The sequence below is a fragment of the Salvelinus fontinalis genome, chromosome 10 (assembly GCF_029448725.1).
Source record: "Salvelinus fontinalis isolate EN_2023a chromosome 10, ASM2944872v1, whole genome shotgun sequence".
In the NCBI taxonomy this organism is placed as follows: Eukaryota; Metazoa; Chordata; class Actinopteri; order Salmoniformes; family Salmonidae; genus Salvelinus; species Salvelinus fontinalis.
Genome location: NC_074674.1, coordinates 24792511 through 24817052, shown reverse-complemented (window position 1 = coordinate 24817052; position 24542 = coordinate 24792511). Strand labels below are relative to the sequence as shown.

Here is a 24542-nt window from a genome sequence, read left to right as displayed (position 1 = left end):
ATAGGAGGTCGAATCAAAGTTATTATCATATTCAAACATGTCGGAATCAAACCACACATGAGAAATCTGGTACTACATTTTCCAATATACTTTCTTAAATCTACAATATTGATTTAACAAGTTAAAATTTGCTCCACCAAATGACAAGGACTTCATCCTAAACCCTGTTTTTGGAAGATACGAATAGACAGACATCACAAATGTGTGACATACATTTTTTTGCATCCATAAAATAGTACTTAAAAGATTATATCACAGTATATCATGACAGTGTCCCCTTGTGTTCCTCTTGCTCCTTAGCCAAATGCCAAGCACATTTCTTGAAAAACCCTTAATGTGTACCAGTATCTACAGTATAATGCTCTGGGGTTAGCTACTAGCTATGCATGGCTAATAGAGTAAGGGACGGTTATATTATGAATTGATGTGTGTGTGTGTGTGTGTCTGCACATATTTGTGTTCTATGTGCTATATATCTATATATATATATATGTTAGGTCATTGTACCAAACAAACAAACAGTGGCTTTGGGAGATAATAACGGACATTACAAAGGCGAGCAATTGAAACACTGATTCTAAGAGAGAGAGAAACCGAGCTGCATTTTCTAACCTCCTACCAAATGTATGACCATAGAGAGACACATTTCCTTCCGATTACACAGACCCAGAAAGAATTTGAAAAGAAATCGAATCGAACCCACATCTATTAGGTGAAATACCACAGTGTGCCACCACATCAGTAGGATTTGAGACCTGTTGCCACAAGAAAAGGGCAACAAGTGGAGCACAAACACCATTGTAAATACAACCTATATTTATCTGTTTATTTATTTTCCCTTTCATACTTCAATTACTTGGACATTGTTACAACACTGTGCCAATAATATAACATTTGAAATGTCTATATTCTTTAAAAACTTTTGTGAGTAATGTTTACTGTTCATTTCTGATTGTCTTTTCCTTGTTTATTTCGCTTTTGTTTGTTGTCCATTTCATTTGCTTTGGCAATGTAAACACTTGTTTCCCATAATAATGTTCTCGTTGTGAGATTAAATTACAAACAAGCTTAAAAGACCAAGGAAAGGTGCAAAGACATTAAACAACAAATTATATTCAAAAGGAACACTGTCTTTTACTGGAAAGTACAGGGGACTAGGACTTTTGTATGATAGAAACACCCTAGTAGTGACCAAGTCCTAGGATACAGGAAGGTTGTCTACATCCCAAATAGCACCTGGACCCATAGGGTTCTGGTCAAAAGTAGTGCACTATATAGGGTGCCATTAGAGACATATATGTTGAGTTTCATACATCTGTCAACCTCCTGCCTCTTCATTTCCTCTTATATAAGCCCATCCAGTTCTGAGATCGGAGAGTTCACGTGCTCTTTTTCCAGAGTACAAGAAATGGCGTGTGTGTGTGTGTGCAGGCATGAAAATCTATGGGGTTCACTTGGGATTCCCCTGGTAGTGTAGGGTAGAGTCGTTAAACAAAGGATTTTTCACTTCCATCTCTCCAGTCTGCAATGAAGCAAAAACATTGCTGTTAAAAGCCTCACACAAACAAAGTCATCATCATTGTGAATAGTGTGTATTAAACAAGAATTTGTGTGCATATGTGTGTGTGTGTGTGTGCGTGCGTGCGTGCGTGCGTGCGTGCGTGCGTGTGTGTGTGTGAGTGTGTGTCGTAGCAGACCCACCGGTGCCAGTCCAGGGCACTCGTACACAGTGAAGTCTCCGTCCACTTCCTCCTCATCTGATGTGACTTCTGAGTCAGCGACCTTCGGTTCCGATTTATGACTGAGAAACAACAGAATGCACCAGGATGAATGTGTGTTTATTCATATTTGAATGGAACTGAATTGTGGGAGATGTCGAGAGAGAGAGAGAAGTAGAAAAAGAAAGAAAGAGAGAGAGAGCAAGAGGGAGAGAAAGAGAGAGAGAGTGCGAGAGAGAGAGACCGAAAGGGACAGGAGGAGGACTAGAGCTCACTTTTCCATGGATAGCATCTGCTGTTTCTGATGCTGGTAGTGGTACATCTGAGCACTCTGGGCCAACTTCTTATCCCCCGACTGAAAAGGGAAGAGGAGAGGCACAAGAAAAAAAGGGTTGAATATTTCCCCAGTATTTTACAAATGTTCCATTCCAAGAATGAATCACTTTTTTGCACGAGTAAATCGCTATTTCCCGGCAAAACTGGAAGTGTCATTCTCAAGCATATATTGTAAGGCATATACTGTAGATATGTCTGGATTTGATTAGAGCTTTGATCGCATGAAAGTTCAAGCCTGACGCAGCCTGATGAGCCCTAATTTAAAGACATTTTATGATCCCAAGCCCAAAAAAGCCCAAATGTTTGTGCCATTATCCAATACGATATATAGGCTACCACACATTACGCACGACAGAAAAACATAAAAGCCCAAAATAGTAGCTATGTTCTCTTGGATGAATACATTAAACAAGCTCCAGTAGCCTAATCTTTTTCAGTGTGGACTGTAGCCTATTACTGTAATTGTATTGTATTATACTGTATTATATGGACTGGAATTTTGGACCTCCTTCAAACCATGGAATGCAGGTGCAGGATATGCGTCCTACAAACTTACAATTATAGGCTAGCGAATGAGATTTTAATTTTTAAATAATATAGGGTCTATTTTACAATTTTATAAATAGTAGGCTGACGCATATACAGTTGTCAAAAGTTTGGACACATCTACTCATTCAAGGGTTTTTCTTTATTTTTTACTATTTTCTACATTGTAGAATAATAGTGAAGACATCAAAACTATGAAATAACACATATGGAATCATGTAGTAACCAAAAAAGTATTAAACAAATCAAAATATGTCTTATATTAGAGATTCTTCAAAGAAGCCACCCTTTGCCTTGATGAAATCTTTGCCCACTCTTGGCATTCTCTCAACCAGCTTCACCTGGAATGATTTTCCAACAGTCTTCCCACATATGCTGAACACTTGTTGGCTGCTTTTCCTTCACTTTGCGGTCCAACTCCTCCCAAACTATCTCAATTTGGTTGAGGTCAGGTGATTGTGGAGGCCAGGTCATCTGATGCAGCACTCCATCACTCTCCTTCTTGGTCAAATAGCCCTTACACAGCCTGGAGGTGTGTTTTGGGTCATTGTCCTGTTGAAAAACAAATGAGACTCACTAAGCACAAACCAGATGGAATGACGTATCGCTGCAGAATGCTGTGGTAGCCATGCTGGTTAAGTGTCTCTTGAATTCTAAATAAATCACCAGCAACGCACCCCCACACCATCACACCTCCTCCTCCATGCTTCACAGTGGGAACCACACATGCGGAGATCATCCGTTTACTTACTCTGCATCTCACAAAGATACGGTGGTTGGAAACATAAATCTCACATTTGGCCTCATCATTTCCACCAGTCTAATGTCCATTGCTCATGTTTCTTGGCCCAAGCAAGCCTCTTCTTATTGGTGTCCTTTAGTAGTGGTTCTTTGCAGCAATTCGACCATGAAGACCTGATTCACGCAGTCTCCTCTGAACGGTTGATGTTGAGATGTGTTTGAACTTGTCCTCTGCAGCAGAGGTAACTCTGGGTCTTCCTTTCCTGTGGCGGCTCTCATGAGGGCCAGTTTTATCATAGCACTTGATGTTTGTTTCGATTGCACTTATCAAAGAAATTTTCCGGATTGACTGACCTTCATGTCTTAAAGTAATGATGGACTGTCGTTTCTCTTTGCTTATTTGAGCTGTTCTTGCCATAATATGGACTTGGTCTTTTACCAAATAGGGCTATCTTCTGCATACCCACCCTACCTTGTCACAACACAACTAATTGTCTCAAACACATTAAGAAGGAAATAAAGTCCACAAAATAACTTTTAACAAGGCACACCTATTAATTGAAATGCATTCCAGGTGACTACCTCATGAAGCTGGTTGAGAGAATGCCAAGAATGTGCAAAGCTGCTATCAATGCAATGGGTGGCAACTTTGAAGAATATAAAATGTATTTTGATTTGTTTAACCATTTTTTGGTTACTACATGATTCTATATGTGTTAATAGTTTTGATGTCTTCACTATTATTCTACGATGTAGAAAATAGTCAAAATAAAGAAAAACCCTTGAATGAGTAGGTGTCCAATTTTTTGACTGGTAATGTATACAGTGCTTTCGAAAAGTATTCAGACCTTCACCTTTTCCACATTTTGTTACATTACAGCCTTATTCTAAAATGTATTAATCGTTTTTTCCTCTCATCAATCTAAACACAATACCCCATAATGCAAAGTAAAAACACGTTTTTAGAAATGTTAGCAAATGTATAAAATAAAATAAACGTAAATATCACATTTACATAAGTACTCAGACCCTTTAATCAGTACTTTGCTGAAGCACCCTTGTCAGCGATTACAGCCTTGAGTCTTCTTGGTTATGACGCTACAAGCTTGGCACACCAGTATTTGGTGAGTTTCTCCCATTTTTCTCCGCAGATCCTCTGAAGATCTGTCAGGTTGGATGGGGAGTGTTACTGCACAGCTATTTTCAGGTCTCTCCAGAGATGTTCGATTGGGTTTAAGTCCGGGCTCTGGCTGGGCCACTCAAGGACATTCAGAGACTTGTCCCGAAGCCACTCCTGCGCTGTGTGCTTAGGATCGTTGTCCTGTTGGAAGGTGAACTTTCGCCCCTGAGCGCTCTGGAGCAGGTTTTCATCACAGATCTTTCAATACTTTGCTCCGTTCATCTTACCCTCTATCCTGACAAGTCTCCCAGTCCCTGCCGCTGAAAAACATCCCCACAGCATGATGCTGCCACCACTATGCTTCATCGTAGGGATGGTGTCAGGTTACCTCCAGATGTGACGCTTGGAATTCAGGCCAAAAAGGTCAATCTTGGTTTCATCAGACCAGAGAATCTTGTTTCTCATGGTCTGAGAGTCCTTTAGGTGCCTTTTGGCAAACGCCAAGCGGGCTAACATGTGCCTTTTACTTCGCCACTGTACCATAAAATCCTGATTGGTGGAGTGCTGCAGAGATGGTTGTCCTTCTGGAAGGTTCTCCCATCTCCACAAAGGAACTCTGTCAGAGTGACCATCAGGTTCTTGGTCACCTCCCTGACCAAGGCCTTTCTCCCCCAATTGCTCATATTGGCCAGGCAGCCAACTCTAGGAAGAGGCTTGGTGGTTCCATGATGATGATGGAGGCCACTGTGTTCCTGGGGACCTTCAATGCTGCAGAATGTTTTTGGTACCCTTCCCCAGATCTGTGCCTCGACACAATCCTGTCTCGGAGCTCTACGGACAATTCCTTCGACCTCATGGCTTGGTTTTTGCTCTGACATGCACTGTCAACTGTGGGACCTTATATAGCCAGTTGTGTGACTTTCCAAATCAGGTCCAATCAATTGAATGTACCACAGGTGGACTCCAATCAAGTTGTAGAAACATCAAGGATGTTCCATGGAAACAGGATGCACCTGAGCTCAATTTTGAGTCTCATATCAAAGGGTCAATTAGGTATTTCTGTTTTAAATGTTTAATACATTTGTAAAAATGTCTAAAAACCAGTTGTGGAAAATGTGGAAAAAGGGAAGGGGTCTGAAAACTTTCTGAATGCACAGTGTATATATATACTGTATATGTGTGTAAGAGACTAGGCTATTTTAGTAAGATTTCCTTCTACTTCTGTCATCATGTGACTAACACAGGATGTGGCCCATGTTGTTCAGTTAGTAGAGCATGCAATGCCAAGTTTCTGGGTTTAATTGTCGAGGGGGACCAGTACAAACAAAAAAGTATGACAATGTATGCACTCACTACTATCTAAGTCGATCTGGACCCTTACCCCGTAAGTAGTCTATGGACAAAGTATGAGAAAAATCCATGCTTTAGTTTAGTTTCCCTGGCACTGTTTCCAAATGCTAACTTTTTAGCATTTGTGGCACAAATCTCATGCAAGCCATGGTAACTATATTAGTATTTTGGATGTATGGTTCCCCATAAAGGACAATGTACTTACTGAAGTCCTGTTGGCTGTTCCATTCCCATGGCTTCCAAATGCAGGGTAATCTATCTTCTGGGCCAGACGGGATTCCTTCTGCAGCCTGTAGGGGGCAACATTATTCTGGGACATTAGAAATGGAGAGACTGGAGATAGAACAGTATGCAAAATATCCCAAAGCAACTGCATTATGGACTAAGGATTTGTCCCAATGGCAACCTATTCCCTATATAATGCACTTCTTTTGACCAGAGCCTTCTGGGCCCTGGTCAAATGTAGTGCACTATAGGGAATAGGTTGCCCTTTGGGATGCAACCGAACAGTGCTGTGCTTCAATTCATCCTTCATACGTCCCAATGGCACCATATCCCCCATATAGAACAATGGGGAATAGCAAAGCTTTATGGGTCCTGGTCAAATTGAGTACACCATAGGGCTTTGGGATCCACTCGGCATGCTACGTAACAGTGCAGTGCTTCAATTTACTTGAACCTTTATTTAACTAGGAAAGTCTGTTAAGAACAAATTCTTATTTTACAATGAAGGCCTACCCGGGCCAAACCCTCCCCTAACCCGGACGACGCTGGGCCAATTGTGCGCCGTCCTATAGGACTCCCAATCACGGCCGGTTGTGATACAGCCCAGGATCGAACCAGGATCTGTAGTGACGCCTGAGATGCAGTGCCTTAGACTGCAGCGCCACTCGGGAGCCCTTCATCAAATGTTCTGAAAAGGAAATCTAACATGCTCCAACAACAACACAGTAAAACAATGGCGTCTAGCACATCTTAGTTGTCAAATTGAGTAATACCGTTATCATATATATTGTAGTGCATCTGTAACTAGAATGATATTGTCTGATGTCTTACCTGACCCAGAAAAGTGTAGCCAAGATCAGGCCCCCGGCACCAACAATGACACACACAGAGATCATAACTGCAGAGGTGGACACAAAGAGAGAAAATGATAGAGTGAACGCAAGGTACACAATAAAGGATGAGAAATTATGAGTGAAATTGAATCACTTTCAATCCTTTATAAATAGTTCTGTATATTTGCATCATACTAAGGCGGTTTAGTAGGGCTGGCCTGGGTGCTCCATGGTGCTCTTACATCATAAACGTGTCTCTACTTTCAACTCATGAAGCCACTTACTGACGAGGAGACTGTCCTTGGAGGTGTATGGGACGGCTATGAGGCCATCAGGTCCTCCCTCTCCAACCCTCCCCAGAGCACCGGTGGCAGGATGGGAGGTATGAATGGAGGGCTGGGTGGTGTTGGGCTGCCCCGCCGAGGGTTGGACCTGGCCTCTCATTCTGGCAGCCTCTGTCTGAGTCCTAGCTGCCTTGGAGCGGGTGTCTGGGAGAGAAAGAGAGAGATCGAAAGATTAAGAGAAAGAGAGATTAAAGGATTAAGAGCGAGAGAGAGAGAGTGAAAGATACATTAATATTATTGTGGTGTAGATAATGTTTTAGACGTAGCGACACGCATCTATAGAAAAGTGACTGAAACCTCTGATAGAAAGTAATGCATAGAAATGCATACAGAATGTAAGGCTCACCTGATTGTTTGATCTCAGACACTTCCTGTTTGGCAATGACAGAGTGAAGGAAGTCAATCTCTTCATCTAGATCAGAGAAGGATGTGACTTTACCTGAGGAGAAAGACAGGGGAAGATATAACTGTGAGTCCGTGTGAACATAATACCTTCGTTCAGGATATAAAGAGGTTATATTGTCACATACACTGGATAGGTGCAATGAAATGTGTTGTTTTACACGGTCAGCCATAGTAGTATGGCACCCCTGGAGCAAATTAGGGTTAAGTGCCTTGCTCAAGGGCAGATTTTTCACCTTGCTGGCTCAGGTATTCCAAGCAGCGACCTTTCGGTTACTAGCCCAACACTCTAACCACTAGAATACGTATGCATTGTACTTCTACATTTGGGAGTTGGTAACCATATAAATGAGAACAGAGTGGTGTGTGAAAGAGCATTATTTAGAAGAAACAGGGCACCCTGTGTGTCTGAAGAAATAAGCCTGTGCGGTGCTGTGTGACTGCAGGTGTATGAAGCAGACCACGGGAGAGTGAGAGTGTTCGTTTGTTTGTGTGTGTGTGTATGATGGACAGAGAGTGTGCCAGTGTGTGTTTGTTTGGGATGCAGTGAAAAGGAGACAAAGCCAGGGTGTTGTTCCAACAGCTCTGTTGGTCAGACAGTAGGCCACATTCCAGAACTGGGCCACAGTTCTCCCTGGTTACCAGGGTACGTAGTGTGTGTGTGGCCAGGGGATGGAGCACGGCAGGGGGCTTGTGCGATCACCCCGCCCCCCGACTCGGCCCTGCTCCCTCTCACACACAAGGCCCTAAATCTCACTCAGCTGAGTGCTAATGGTGATGAGAAATGGCTAATCTCACCCACTCCATTGTGGAGCATTTCCATTCAGGATTTACCCCAGTGCTTAGACTTTTCTGTTTCCATCTACGCAGGCCGGCACCCGTGGCTGACTGGGCCATGGCTCCGGCCGACCTGCTCTCACTTGGGGCCAAAGCCAGGCCACTGGTACTTTTCAGCCTCTTTTTACATAACAATGGCTAACTGTGAACTTTAACACCTTTTCAGAAAGCAACTGTTTTGATTATGCAGAGGTTGTTGATTCTGCTCTTCACACGTCCTCACTGTCAGCCCTAGCTATGGAAAAACAATTTCCCTCGTATAACTTAAGGGTGTAACACTGGTGTTACAGTCAAAACGCAGTAGGTTACTCCAAAAGACCAGGGAATTCCACACTGTTTACATGGTGAGCTAAATATGATTGAGATTCAATATTGGAATACTGTAGTGAAACAGCATGAGCCATATCACCGCCTGAGCCACCGTGGTGAATATGCTTAATGTCTGACTGTGTTTGTATTAGCGTGAGCTCTGTCTTATTAATGATGAAGGTGGTGTTGTCCTCTCCAGAAGGGAGGCCATCTGGCGGTGGTAATGTGCGTGATATGACGTGGCAGCACTTTCACTCCGTGCTTTGTTACTTTTTGACCCCCCTCTATCCCTGGACATTTAGTGTGCTCCACAGCAGGTGTCAGTGGGGGCGGGTCATGCCATCTGTACTCTGCAGGTGGTGGAGTGCTCCAAGTGTGCCAGTGTACTTGCCAGCAAGAGCGCTATTTCTACCCTTACTTCATTAGCAAAATGCAAAGTTTGACAAAAAGGACAAAATAAGAAAGAAAATGAGAACTTTCCTGAGATATTGTGTTGGTATGAGTACAGGAGTGAGAGGGTACATAATAAGAATCAGTGAGCACGAACCACAGAAAATGGAGCGGATATTTGCACGTTTTTTTGTCTGAGTTAGAGTGTCTAGTACATAGAGACAGCAGGAACAAGGAAATGGACGTGTGTGTCAGTAGATCCTCACACACTGACTAAGCATACACCTCTCCTTGTGTAGGAGAGCAGGTTTTGGCAACAGCTTGATAATTACCCATAACCCCCCAATAGGTGTCCAGTGGGGCAGTAAGTTACTGCAAACAAACATTAAACAAGTAAACAGTGACTCAGACTCACACCCATCTGTGAGGTTCTCTTATTCCACTTACAAGACATTTACAGCACATTTGTAATCTCCCATTCCCCACGCTGGCTACACCAGGACAACACAATCAGTTACCGATAATGTCCCATTACAACATGAAGACACATACTGCCATTTGTATTTCCAGTCAAAGGGGCTGCCCTGCTCTTGTTTGTGAAAGGAAAGGTCTTTAAAGGAACACTGAATGAAAGTATCTACATTGTAGTCATTTAGCAGATGCTCTTATCAAGAGCGACTTACAGGAGCAATTAGGGTTCAAGTGCCTTGCTCAAGGGCACATCAACAGAATTTTCACCTTGTCCCCTCAGGGATTTGAACCAACGACTTTCTTGTTACTGACACAATACTCTTAACCGGTAGCTTATCTACCGAATAGGTCAATTAAAATGACTGACACTTTTTTCTAATTGTTTACCAGGTTGAATCAGAATAATACCTGGCCTAATAGATGTATTCAGACACACAGGATCAGACAGTATGCAATACTGCATGACTACATTACTGCATGACTACATGACTACATTACTGCATGACTACATGACTGCATTACTACATTACTGCATGACTACATGACTGCATGACAACATTACTGCATGACTACATGACTGCATGACAACATTACTGCATGACTACATTACTGCATGACTACATTACTGCATGACTGCATGACTACATGACTGCATGACTACATGACTGCATGACTTCCAATATTACAGTTGATCTCACTGACTTATATTTCTCGGGGGGAGGGGTCATTCTTAGGGTCTACTGCTGCCCTCTTGTGGCAAAGTGAACAATGCACCGGTGAGTATTTTCAACAGGTCCCCCAATATCCTGCACTAGGTAAGACGGTAAAGAACATGCTCTAGACTACATGGCTTCCTCTTGACCACATACGGCAAAGCTTGCTGGCCCAGGTGTGTATTCCGGTCAGAGGTACTTAGTCATCATCCATACTCTTCCATCCTCAACAACACATCTCTCTCTCCATGTTTACACTTGCAGAAGCTACGCAGCACCCTTGACATATGTGTAAAACACAGCATAAAACTACCATTCAAGTGAATTATTCATCCCTCTAACCCGAACACCAAACTGTGAATATTTTGTATTTATTTTTAAGAACACAGACTTAGGTCTGACTATGGAGGGGTCAGTCTGACCACAGCTTTCTGTTGATGACCAAGGTAGAATCACCTACATGGACAAGAAGTGACACAGTCAATAAACATTGTCACACACACACACACACAGTCCCTGGGTACAGCTCTGCTATCAGTACATACTGTGTGTATACATATCTAGTTCCCCTGACTGTTTGTCAGCCTTGTTACCAGACAAAGCCCAGGCTCCAAGGCAAGGAGTGTTTACCTATGGGAGTGTACGCCTTGATGTCAAACACAGGCTTGTCCTACACACAGAGCACTGTTCACTAACTGTACTCACCTAGCTCCTGGAATTTACCTGCCCTCTCACCTCTGCTCCTCAGGCCATCATGGCGCCCACTGAAAAAACACTGAATAACAGTCCTACTCTTACCTTCCTGATAGTATGCATATTGTGCCTACCCATGACAACTTTACCTACCAACATACAATGCATGGCACCTACACTCACATATCTGTGTATCAGTGTGTGTGTGTGTGTGTGTGTGTGTGTGTGTGTGTGTGTGTGTGTGTGTGTGTGTGTGTGTGTGGGGGGGGGTGTCTGTGTGCTTGTGAAAAAGAAAACAAGATGAAGTATGCTTACGTATGCGAGTGTGTAAATGTGTAAATGTGTCTGTATTACATGCTGCTGTGGAGTGCCTCTGCTTCCTGTTCTCACCCTGCTGCTCTCTCATGCATAGTCTAAGACATCCGGGCTGCCACATTGAAGAATGTATCAGTTTCTAGTCCTCTAGGTCCCGCATAAGCCCCTCTCTGGTCCCACTGTGTCTGAATGGGTTTCTCTCTCGGTGTACAACACAACACGCATGGCTACATCTGTACTGGAAGAACTCACAAAAGCCTGCCTCAATAGATGTGGCCTATGACAGACATAAGAAGATGCCAAAAAATAAGCACAAATATGTTTAGCACGTAGAAGGAGCATAAAAGCTAAGGCTTTAAATGGCGATTCAACTGATTTCTGATCTCTCGGATTTGGAGTAAATCTCCATTGAAGTACACCTGATCCTGTACGTGGGCGCTGTGACTGAGGTAGGTTGCCTACACCTACTGGGCCAGTCTGTCCTAGCCGGCACTCACCCTCTCAGGCTCATGTAAGAGGCTTAACCTAGCTCAGTGGTCTGTAGCACTCACCACACACCATACCACAGCACAACCCGACGGCCAAACTGGACCTCACACGACAGACAGAGAGAAATTGAGAGAGACAGAGAGACAGAGAGAGACATGCAGTACTCTGGGTGATTAAAGGCGGTGGTCTGCCCAGCTAAACATTTGAGGGAGAAAGAACGTTTTTGTAATGTTACCCAATGTTCCTCTAATACCAAGAGTGTACAAGGCAAAGGGTGGTTACCTTGAAGAATCTCAAATATAAAATGTATTTTCATTTGTTTAACACTTTTTTGGTTACTACATGATTCCATATGTGTTATTTCATAGTTTTGATGTCTTCACTATGAAAAAAAACCCTGGAATGAGTGTAGGTGTGTCCAAACGTTTGACTGGTACTGTATATTGTTAAGAATGTGAGAGCAGGCGGACTCCCCTATCGAGTCTAGAACCCAGGCCACCAGCACCAATGATGTATGCCCTAACCACTTTCCCAATAAGGAACATCTCTAGAGGAGCTTATTGGACCAGTATAGTTAGGCCCTGTCCAGAATAAACCCAAACCCCTCGTCCCTAGGCACTTGTATAGATCTGAAACAACTTGATAGCTGTAATAGGGTGAACGCACTTTGAAGTCAATCTCAGCTCTGTTAAAAGTACACTCACTACATGTTTTTGTATTGATCACAGTGATTCAAGAGTATCATTTAAACAGGTTAACATGCCCCACCAACATTAGACAACTAGACAGAAAGACCTTAAATTGCTGAAATAAGTCAATCAAATCAAATGAGGAGAACAGTCCGATTAATCTATACCTGACACAGACATGGTGGTGTGGCAGGAAGATCAGAGTACCGTGAACCAAGAGGTTGTGAGTTCAAATCCCAGGTGAGGAACATGAAAAATAACTGCTGTATAAATCAACATGCACAACGTAGTCACCTATATCAAAGTGTGTCAAATACGTAAGTTAAAAGCACTGTGTGAGTGAGTGTCCTTAACCTTGCCAACAGACAAAGAGCTATGAATGGATAAGTGGTTCACCAATCAGGGCCTTTATTGGCTCGGAAACAGTGATGTGTAACAAAGCAATTTTTTTTGGGGGGGGGACATCAGACAACGTCCTGACAACTGACACACAGAAATGTTCCTGCTACATTCACATAAAATGTGTCTAGAACATGAATGTCTTATGTTCTGAGAACATGCCAGCCATGTTCTGTGTAAGTTCTATTTGACATTAAGGGAATGGTCTCTTGGAAACATTCCATGCGCATCACAGGAACATTCCTGCGAAAACGTTAATGACCTAGTGAGACTTAAGGGAACATTCTCTAAAGTTGTGGGAGTGTTTATTGTTAGCTGGGTGTGGACAGCAGGGGGGATTAGAGTAACACAGGATTAGACTATAGCACACAGAGGGAGAAATAAGGACAGATCGATGCAGAGAGTGAAAGAGAGAGGGAGAGAGATCGAGGGAGAGAGGAATAGAGAGCTCGATAGGGAGAAGGAGGGAGAGGGATGATGGGAAGGGCAAAAGAGTAAAGGAAAATCGAATGAGACGAAGATTGAGAGTGAACGCGGTAAGCAAGGAGGGGGACAGAGAGTGAGGGAGGAGGCAGATTGAGAGAATGCGGTAAGCAAGGAGGGGGACAGAGAGCGAGAGAGAAGAAGGAGGAGGAAAAAGAGGAGGAGTGAGGGTTTCCTGTCTTTTTCTCTGCAGCCAATGGTGTACACAGTCTGTGTCACTGTGTGGATCACTATGCCCACTCTTAAAGCACAGGGTTAGTTACTCATGGCTGCAACACGAAGTCACACACACACACACACACACACACACACACACACACACACACACACACACACACACACACACACACACACACACACACACACACACTACAGGGCATCCGATTAAACAGCAGCATCTCTGCATCAGCTCATTAACCACTTAGTTTGACTGTTTTTGACCAAAGCCCATAACCCATGTCTGGACGCTCAGAGATCTGTCGCTTGACACAGGCTTGTGCCCCAAATGGCACCCTATTCCCTACATCAAATCAAAGTGTATATGACACGTGCCCTGAATACAACAGGTGTAGACCTTACAGTGAAATGCTTACTTACAGGCGATTACTTAACCAACAGTGCAATTTTTAAAGTAAAAAATTGGTATAACATAGTGCACTACAGAGGGCTGTGGTCAAAAGTAGTGCACTACGTAGGGAAAAGAGTGCCATTTGGGATGCAGACACAACCAGGGCAGGGACGAGTATTGATGTTCACTGCACATAGATAAATACGCTGTGCAGAGCTCTCCTTTAGAAACTTGAATTACTATCTATTGAAGCAGCTTCATCAAATACATTCAATAACTTCTGTCATAAATGAACCACATCCCCTTGATTATAATGGAGATTGCAGGGCCGTCTGTCTGTGCATAATCTGTGTGTACTGTGTAATGGCCAGACCTACATACCATGGTGACGGCGGCTCTTCCTTGCCACGCACAATCCTTCCTCGTTCTCGTCCAATGGATTGAGACACGGGCCACAGTAGGATGTGCCAGGTTTGCAGAAGTGCCGCCCCTCGCGGGCACAGTCTATGTGGTCCGGGCACTTCTCCCTAGCTAAATAGAAAGAGAGAGGGGGCATAAAAAGAGACATAGGTTAGACGCCACACTCTATTGCTCACCTCCTCTGACAGCATATACTGAATCCTGGTTCTCATGACTCGTACGGAACGTGTGAGAGACATCATCCCCCAGGTGTCATGACAAAAGAAGCTGCTTGGAGACGACATGTAGTCATGACAACCTACTGAATTAAAGACACACCAGTCAGTGGCAGACTTAATTTGACTATGTACACGGAACAAAAAAAATACAGACCAACATGTCAGGTGTTCCTCCCATGTTTCATGAGCTGAAATAAAAGATCCAAAAAACGTTCTCTCTCTCAAGTTTTGTGCACAAATTTGTTTACATACCTGTTAGTGAGCATTTCTCCTTTGTCTGGATAATCCATCCACCTGACAGGTGTGGCATATCAAGAAGCTGATTAAACAGCATGATCGTTACACAGGTGCACCTTGTGCTGGGAACATTAAAAGGCCACTCTAAAAGTTCTCACACACAACACAATGCCACAGCTGTCTCAAGTTTTGAGGGAGCGTGCAATTGGCATGCTGACTGCAGGAATGTCCACCAAAGCTGTTGCCAGATAATTTAATGTTAATTTCTTTACCATAAGCCACCTCCAACGTCCTTTTAGAGAATTGGCAGTACGTCCAACCAGCCTGAGAACCCAGACCACGTGTATGGCGTCGTGTGGGCGAGCGGTTTGCTGATGTCAACGTCACAGGAGGCTGCTGAGGGGAGGACGGCTTATAATAATGGCCGGAGCGGAGCAAATGGAATGGCATCAAACACATGGAAACCATGTGTTTTATATATTTTATACCATTCCGCTCCAGCCATTACCACGAGCCAGTCCTCCCCAATTAAGGTTCCACCAACCTCCTGTGGTCAACGTTGTGAAAAGAAAGCCGCATCGTCATGGTGGGGTTATGGTATGGGCAGGCAAAAGCTACGGACATTGAGCACACTTGCATTTTATCGATGGCAATTTGAATGCACAGAGATACTGCGACCAGATCCTGAGGCCCATTGTCATGCCATTCATCTGCCACCATCACCTTATGTTTCAGCATGATAATGCACAGCCGCATGTTGCAAGGATCTGTACACAATTCCTGGAAGCTGAATGTCCCAGTTCTTCCATGTCCTGCATACTCAACAGACATGTCACCCATTGAGCGTGTTTTGGATGCTCTGGATCGACATGTAAGACAGTGTGTTTCAGTTCCCGCCAATATCCAGCAGGTTCGCACAGCCATTGAAGGGGAGTGGGACAACATTCCACAATCAACAGCCTTATCAACCAGATACTGACTGGTTTTCTGATCCACGCCCCTACTTAAAAAAAAAAAGAAGGTATCTGTGACCAACATATGCATATCTATATTCCCAGTCATGTGAAATCCATAGATTAGGGCCTGATTCATTTATTTCAATTGACTGATTTCATTATATGAACTGTAACTTGTTGCATGTTGCGTTTATATTTTTGTTCCGTATACAATTTACAGGGATTTCTAATAGCAAAACACTACTTACTGAGCGTGCTGTTGTTTCCATTGCCTCTGCACATTGAAAAAACAGTCTTTCAAACCAGAAGTGTCATCTATGAAAATCAACGGAGGAATATACAACTTCACCTTCAAGGCCTAGATTGTGAAGTTCTGCTGAAGTCAGAATTACACAGTATGACAGGTTGAATGACAGCCTGAGTGATTCTCCAATCTGTGACACACACACACACACACAGAAAGTGGGTCAACAGGTGTTCTTTTGTTGCAGAGGCACACTGGGTTCTTTTCCGGAGGGATAATGACGATAATAATGATTAACCACACGTTGTACAGAGTGGTACAGTAACCATGGGCAGGTAGGAGGGCATAGTACAGAAGGAGGGTATTCATAGAAACTCATGCCCCCCTAGGCTGCTGCAGAGCTATAGCATTTGTTGCCATAACGACCTCCACGGCAACCAGAAGCTGTTGCAAAACTACATGGTGGATGGATTATCTTGGTAATGGAGAAATGCTCACTAACAGGGATGTAAATAGCAATGTGCACAACATTTGGGAGAAATAAGCTTTTTGTGAGTATGGAACATTTCTGGAATCTTTTATTTCAGCTCATGAAACTTGTTCAGTATAGGACAGACATAATTACAGGCACTCAACGTGTGGGGGAGGCTAAAAATGACAAGGAAGTGAATTCAGACAAGTGAAAGAATTTGTTCCTGCATAGTGGTGGAGCCGGGTAAGACTGCAAACAGGTGTGACCAGAGACTGTTTCTCTCTCTGCCGCTCTGCTGCGCATCACTGATAACTTTCCTACTGTACATGCATTTCCTCTCTCTCTCTGTAGGGGATGTGTGTCTGAGTGTCGTCTGAAAGGTTGGATGTGTGTGGTTGAGTGTGATCATGCTTGTGTGTGCATGTTGGTGTGTGTGCATGTGCCTGTGTCACAAGACCAATTCAAAACATAGGGCCAGGTACTCATGACAAACAGGTGATAACTTATGGTATCATACAAAAAAGGACGACACACAGATTGTCTATTGTCAATCACACACATTTCCTCACCCTCTTATAGGTTTCTGGCATTGTCTCAAAATCATAAAGTCTCTGAAATGTATTCTTTATTGTTTCCATAATGAAAGGTAGCCTAGCAATGTTGTCTACCCTGCTCTCACCGATCCTGCCAAATTACTCAGTATCACAATAGCCTTTGGATGCACACGTGCAAGACTCCTCCATGCCTCCATCCTGTCTTAAATTCATATTCTCCTCCTCCCTCCCTCTCTTTGTAATCTGTCGTATTTTGGCCTGTCACGTGCCACTCTCCCTAATGCTCCTCTCCTCTGATCCTTCCACGTCTCATCTACCAAACTCCCTATTGTAGACGATCATGTCTAGGGGGTGTGTATGTGAGATGTCTGTAAGTGATAGAATTTGAGTGTATGTAATTGCCCTCGAGGGACAAAGAGAGAGAAAGATAAATATAATCTGTATATCTGCTCATGTGATCGTATTAGTCTGAGTTGTTATGTGATGGTGTGTGTTAGTGTGTGCATGTGAGAGAGTCTGAGTATGTGTTTATGTCAATCTGATTATTAAGTGTGTGTGTGTGAAATAATTGGTGTGCCCCAACGCGCCGCCCACCTCCAGCCTGCCTGCCAGCCCTTCTCAGTGTCCTGTCCTGAAGGTGACCGTGCTTATGTTACCCAGGACAAGATGGCCTCAAGCACTGCTCCCACATGTGAAGTGGCTTCTGGCTACAGCTCCCCCAGATGGCCTGCCCAATGGAGTCAGCCAGTCTGTCACATTGAAGCCACCTACATGTTGATCGTCATAACTCAATACACTGCAGGAGGCCACGTGTCCTGCCCTTTGAAGTCTCTTAATCCCTCCTTCCCTCCATTTAATTCTCTGTTTGTCCACCTCTCTCCATCCATGGTTGATTTCATCAAATTGTGACAGATAATTTGTCTTCTCAGACTATTTGATCAAACAAATCTATAGATCAAGGAAGAGCAAAGAGCCAAGACGACCCAGATAAGGTGTCACACAATAGGACCCAGATCACGGAACAACAATGCAATGAGTCTTCAGACAAGAAACTATTTCCTTAATCAAATGACACACCCATTTCCCTCTACCGCTCCTTATCACATCTTTCTGTCTGGCTTGATTTGGGTCATTATGGTTAGCAAATCGTAGTTTTACTTAGAATAGATATGGTACCAAATACAGTTGAAGTCGGAAGTTTAGGTTAGGTTTAAGTTTAAGTTTAGGTTAGGTTGGAGTCATTAAAACTCATTTTTCAACCACTCCACAAATTTCTTGTTAACAAACTATAGTTTTGGCAAGTCGGTTAGGACATCTACTTTGTGCATGTCACAAAACATTTTTCCAACAATTGTTTACAGACAGATTAATTCACTGCATCACAATTGGGTCAGATTCCAGTGACTCTGCCTTTAAAAAGCTTGGAAAATTCCCCAAAATGATGTCATGGCTTTAGAAGCTTCTGATAGGCTAATTGACATCATTTGAGTCAGTTGGAGGTGTACCTGTGGGTGTATTTCAAGGCCTACCTTCAAACTCAGTGCCTCTTTGCTTGACATCATGGGAAAATCAAAAGAAATCAGCCAAGACTGCAGAAAAAAAACAATTTCATCCTTGGGAGCAATTTCCAAACACCTGAAGGTCCCATGTTCATCTATACAAACAATAGTACGCAAATATAAACACTATGAGATCACGCATCCGTCATACCGCTCAGGAAGGAGATGCGTTCTGTCTCCTAGAGATGAACGTACTTTGTTGCGAAAAGTGCAAATCAATCCCAGAACAACAGCAAAGGACCTTGTGAAGATGCTGGAGGAAACAGGTCCAAAAGTATCTATATCCACAGTAAATTTAGTCCTATATCGACATGACCTGAAAGGCCGCTCAGCAAAACTGCCATAAAAAAAGCCAGACTATGTTTTGCTACTGCACATGAAGACAAAGATTGTACTTTTTGGAGAAATGTCCTCTGGTCTGATGAAACAAAAATAGAACTGTTTGGCCATAATGACCATCGTTATGTTTGGAGGAAAAAGGGGGAAGCTTGCAAGCCAAAGAACACCATCCCAACCATAAAGCACGGGGGTGGCAGCATCATGTTGTGGGGGTGCTTTGCTGCAGGAGAGACTGGTGCACTTCACAAAATAGATGGCATCATGAGGAAAAAAAAGTATGTGGATATATTGAAGCAACATCTCAAGACATCAGTCAGGAAGTTAAAAGCTTGGTCACAAATGGGTCTTCCAAATGAACAATGACACCAAGCATACTTCCAAAGTTGTGGCAAAATGGCTTAAGGACAACAAAGTCAAGGTATTGTAGTGGCCATCACAAAGCCCTGACCTCAATCCCATAGAGAATTTGTGGGCAGAACTGAAAAAGCGTGTGCGAGCAAGGAGGCCTACAAACCTGACTCAGTTACACCAGATCTGTCTGGAGGAATGGGCCAAAATTCACCCATCTTATTGTGGAAAGCTTGTGGAAGGCTACCCAAAACATTTGACCCAAGTTAAACAATTTAAAGGCAATGCTACCAAATATTAATTGAGTGTATGTAAACTTCTGACCCACAGGGAATGTGATGAAAGAAATAAAAGCTGAAATAAATCTTTCTCTCTACTATTATTTTGACATTTCACATTCTTAAAATAAAGTGGTGATCCTAACTGACCTAAGACAGGGAATTTTTACTAGGATTAAATGCCAGGAATTGTGAAAAACTGAGTTGAAATGTATTTGGCTAAGGTGTATGTAAACTTCCGACTTCAACTGTAAATATACAGTGAGCTCCAAAAGTATTTTAGACAGTGACATTTTGTTGTTTGTTCTGTCTCTGTACTCCAGAACTTTGGATTGGAAATGATACAATGACCATGAGGTTAAAGTGCAGACTAACAGCTTCAATTTGAGGGTAATTGTGCATCTGTAACTTTCTCACTCATCATTACTCATGATTAGCATCCATATTAATGTAGAAGTGTTTAGAAACATATTATATTCTTATTTACAACAAAAGTGACTCCAAAAGGACAATACATTATATACCATTCACTTCTATTGGGCCCAAAATAACTTGAAACACAACCAAAACAAACAGCAAATGCATCCAACAAGTTTGTAGAGTCACAAGCTTGATGTAGTCACTGCGTGCTACGAATATGGGACCAAATACTTTACTTTTCACTACTTTAATACAAATGTAAATGAATTTGTCCTAAGGCTTTTGGTCCCCTAAAATGGGGGACTATGTACAAAAAGGGCTGTAATTACTAAATGGTTCAGCCAATATGGATGAAAATACCCTCAAATTAAATCTGACAGTCTGCACTTTACCCTCGTTGTCATTGTATCATTTCAAATCCAACGTGCTGGAGTACAGAGCCAAAACAACAACACAGTAGTTATTCAATGTCCCAATTAGAGGTCGACCGATTAATCGGAATGGCCGATTAATTAGGGCCGATTTCAAGTTTTCATAACAATCGGAAAATCGGTAAAAAAAAAGAATATATATTTTTTTTACACCTTTATTTAACTAGGCAAGTCGGTTAAGAACACATTCTTATTTTCAATGATGGCCTAGGAACGAACGGTGGGCTAACTGCCTTGTTCAGGGGCAGAATGACAGATGTTTACCTTGTCAGCTCAGGGATTCAATCTTGCAACCTTACGGTTAACTAGTCCAACGCTCTAACCACCTGCCTCACGAGGAGCCCGCCTGTTACGCGAATGCAGTAAGAAGCCAAGGTAAGTTGCTAGCTAGCATTAAACTTATCTTATAAAAAACAATCAATCAATCATAATCACTAGTTATAACTACACATGGTTGATGATAATACTAGTTTATCTAGCGTGTCCTGCGTTGCATATAATCGATGCGGTGCGTGTCGTTGCTCCAACGTGTACCTAACCATAAACATCAATGCCTTTCTTAAAATCAATACACAGAAGTATATATTTTTTAAACCTGCATATTTAGCTAAAAGAAATCCAGGTTAGCAGGCAATATTAACCAGGTGAAATTGTGTCACTTCTCTTGCGTTCATTGCGTTCATTGCACGCAGAGTCAGGGTATATGCAGGGTAACAGTTTAGGCCGCCTGGCTCATTGCGAAATAATTTGCCAGAGTTTTACCTAATTATGACATAACATTGAAGGTTGTGCAATGTAACAGGACTTATTTAGACTTATGGATGCAACCCGTTAGATAAAAAACGTAAAGGTTCCGTATTTCACTGAAAGAATAAACCTTTTGTTTTCGAGATGATAGTTTCCGGATTCGACCATATTAATGACCTAAGGCTCGTATTTCTGTGTGTTATTATGTTATAATTAAGTCTATGATTTAATAGAGCAGTCTGACTAAGCGATGGTAGGCACCAGCAGACTCGTAAGCATTCATTCAAAACAGCACTTTCGTGCGTTTTGCCAGCAGCTCTTCGCAATGCTTCAAGCATTGCGCTGTTTATGACTTCAAGCCTATCAACTCCCGAGATTAGGCTGGTGTAACCGATGTGAAATGGCTAGCTAGTTAGCGGGGTGCGCGCTAATAGCGTTTCAAACGTCACTCGCTCTGAGACTTGGAGTAGTTGTTCCCCTTGCTCTGCATGGGTAACGCTGCTTCGAGGGTGGCTGGTTTGAGCCCAGGTAGCGGCGAGGAGAGGGATGGAAGCCATACTGTTACACTGGCAATATTAAAGTGCCTATAAGAACATCCAATAGTCAAAGGTATATGAAATACAAATGGTATAGAGAGAAATAGTCCTATAATTCCTATAATAACTACAACCTAAAACTTCTTACCTGGGAATATTGAAAACTCATGTTAAAAGGAACCACCAGCTTTCATATGTTCTCATGTTCTGAGCAAGGAACTTAAACGTTAGCTTTCTTACATAGCAAATATTGCACTTTTACCCTTCTTTTCCAACACTTTATTTTTGCATTATTTAAACCAAATTGAACATGTTTCATTATTTATTTGAGGCTAAATCGATTTTATTGATGTATTATATTAAGTTAATTAAAATAAGAGTTCATTCAGTATTGTTGTAATTGTCATTATTACAAATACATTCGTTTATTTATTTAAATCGGCCGATTAATCGGTATCGGCTTGTTTTGGTCCTCCAATAAATCGGTATCGCTATCGGTGTTGAAAAATCATAATCGGTCGACCTCTAGTCCCAATTCCTATCAGCTCACTGTATCTAAATGAATTGTTGGAATCATATTATCGGTTCTGTCTCTGTACGTTATGTGGTATAAGCATAGTTCACATGCAGCAGTGCAGGCTGTTTTCCCATAATGTGGGAAGTTAATGTTGCACAGACAATTGCAGCCCCAGGGACTGTGATCTTTACACATAACACATATACACACCCACACACACACCTCCAAGTGCATCTTTCTCAGCTGTGAATTATTTACTGTAAAGGAGATAGTGAATTAAGAGATAAGTGCATCATCAGCCCAAGGTACTGCAGCATAAAGCAAATAAAGGAGGATAGTATGAATCACCTAAGGCACTATATTAAACCTGCGACAGAAGAGCTGGTTGGAAAGAGCACGGTGAGAGCGAGAGAGAGCGAGAACAATTAGGTCATTCGATCAGGTGGGACCAGCGAGGTGTAAATACATTTATGTAACGCCAGAAACCCGAAAGGTTGCTAGATCGAATCCCCGAGCTGACAAGATAAAAATCTGTCGTTCTGCCCCTGAACAAGGCAGTTAACCCACTGTTCCTAGGCCGTCATTGTGAATAAGAATTTGTTCTTAACTGACTTGCCTAGTTAAATAAAGGTTCAATAAATACAACAGCAACAAAAAAAGTAATGTACAACATGAAAAATTACTATTCAAGCCATCTGGTGCCTGCCAGGCTGTGCAATCGTAAACAGTTCCAAGAAGGGCAGAGAAGCAAACAGTGCCGTGGCAATCTATTGTACCACAGATGGAGAAAGGCCCTGACGTGGCACTGTTGACTTTTTATTGACTTAATGAGGCACGATCAGAAGTCATGAGAAAAGCTGGAAAATGGCACCTATCCAGAGCGATTTACAAGTAATGCGTTCATCTTAAGGTAGATAGGTGAGACAACATATCATGGTCATTGTAAGCAAATGTTCCATAAAAGCAGCTATCAGCAAAGTCAGAGCTAGTAACAAAAGACAAGTGTGAGTGTTGGTGCAAGAAAAGCAAGGGCGTTAGTTTACATTTTTTGGGCTGTGGGATTATAAAAAGTATTTAGACCCATTGGATTTCTTCTAATTTTATTATGTTACAAAGTGGTTTAAAATGTATTTAATTGTATTACTAAAATATAGTCTTGCATGAGTTTTCAGCTTCCTGAGTCAATACATGTTAGAATCACCTTTGGCAGTGATTACAGCTGTGAGTCTTTCTGGGTAAGTCTCTAAGAGCTTTGCACCCCTGGATTGTGCAACATTTGCCCATTGTTCTTTAAAAAAGTCTTCAAGCTCTGTCAAGATGTTGGGGATCATGGCTGAACAGCAATTTTCGAAACCTGCCATAGATTTTCAAGCAGATTGTTGTCAAAACTGTAACTTGGCCACTCAGAAACCGTCACTGTCTTCTTGGTAAGCAACTCCAGTGTAGATTTGGCCTTGTGTTTTAGGTTATTGTCCTGCTGAAAGGTGAACGCTTCTTCCAATGTCTGGTGTAAAGCAGACTGAAGCAGGTTTTCCTGTAGGATTTTGCCTGTGCTTAGCTCAATGAAAAACTCCCCAGTCTTTGCCAATGTCAAGCATACCCACACCATGATGCAGCCACCACCATGCTTGAAAATAAGAAGGCAGTTACTCAGTGTTGTGTCGTTGGATTTGCACCAAACATAAGGCTTTACATTTAGACCAAAAAGTGTATTCCTTCGTTGTGTTTTTTTGCAGTATTACTTTAGTACCTTGTTGAATACAAGATGGATGTTTTGGAAACATTTTATTCTTTAATTTAGGTCATTATTGTGAGTCACTACAATGTTGTTGATCCATCCTCAGTTCTATCTCAGCCATTCAACTCTGTAGCTGTTATAAAATCACCAATGGCCTCATGGTCACATCCCTGAGCAGTTTCCTTCCTGTCCTGCAGCTCAGTTCAGGAGGATTACTATCTTTGATGTGTCTGGGTGGTTTAATACATAATCCACAGCATAATTATTAACTTGACCAGGCTTAAAGAGATACTCAATGTCTGATTTGTTATTGTTACCCATCTACCAATCACTGCCCTTCTTTATGAGGCTTTTGACTGAGGGACCTTACAGATGTTTTATGTATTGGGGACAGAGAAAGGGTTAGTCATTCAAAAATCATGTCAAGCCTTATTATTTCACACAGAGTGAGGCCATGTATCTTATTTTGTGATCTGTTAAGCAAAATGTTACTGCTGAATAATTTAGGCTTGCCTAAACGAAAGGTCTGTTATGATTTTTTTATTCATCCTTAAAAA

At 42.3% G+C, this 24542-nt stretch overlaps 1 protein-coding gene across 1 annotated transcript in view; it reads right to left on the bottom strand.

The window, feature by feature from the left end:
• Positions 1–1362: 1362 nt before the first annotated feature.
• LOC129863858 (neural proliferation differentiation and control protein 1-like) overlaps positions 1363–24542 on the bottom strand; it is a 38030-nt gene continuing 14850 nt past the window's right edge. Inside the window, exons 2-9 of the mRNA XM_055936197.1 lie at positions 14353–14502; positions 7560–7652; positions 7154–7357; positions 6868–6934; positions 6017–6101; positions 1994–2073; positions 1702–1801; positions 1363–1522 (exon numbers count right to left, since the gene is read on the bottom strand). Of these exons, the coding sequence (XP_055792172.1) occupies positions 1451–1522; positions 1702–1801; positions 1994–2073; positions 6017–6101; positions 6868–6934; positions 7154–7357; positions 7560–7652; positions 14353–14502 (851 nt within the window). The 3' untranslated portion in view covers positions 1363–1450. The remainder of the gene's footprint in view (positions 1523–1701; positions 1802–1993; positions 2074–6016; positions 6102–6867; positions 6935–7153; positions 7358–7559; positions 7653–14352; positions 14503–24542) is intronic.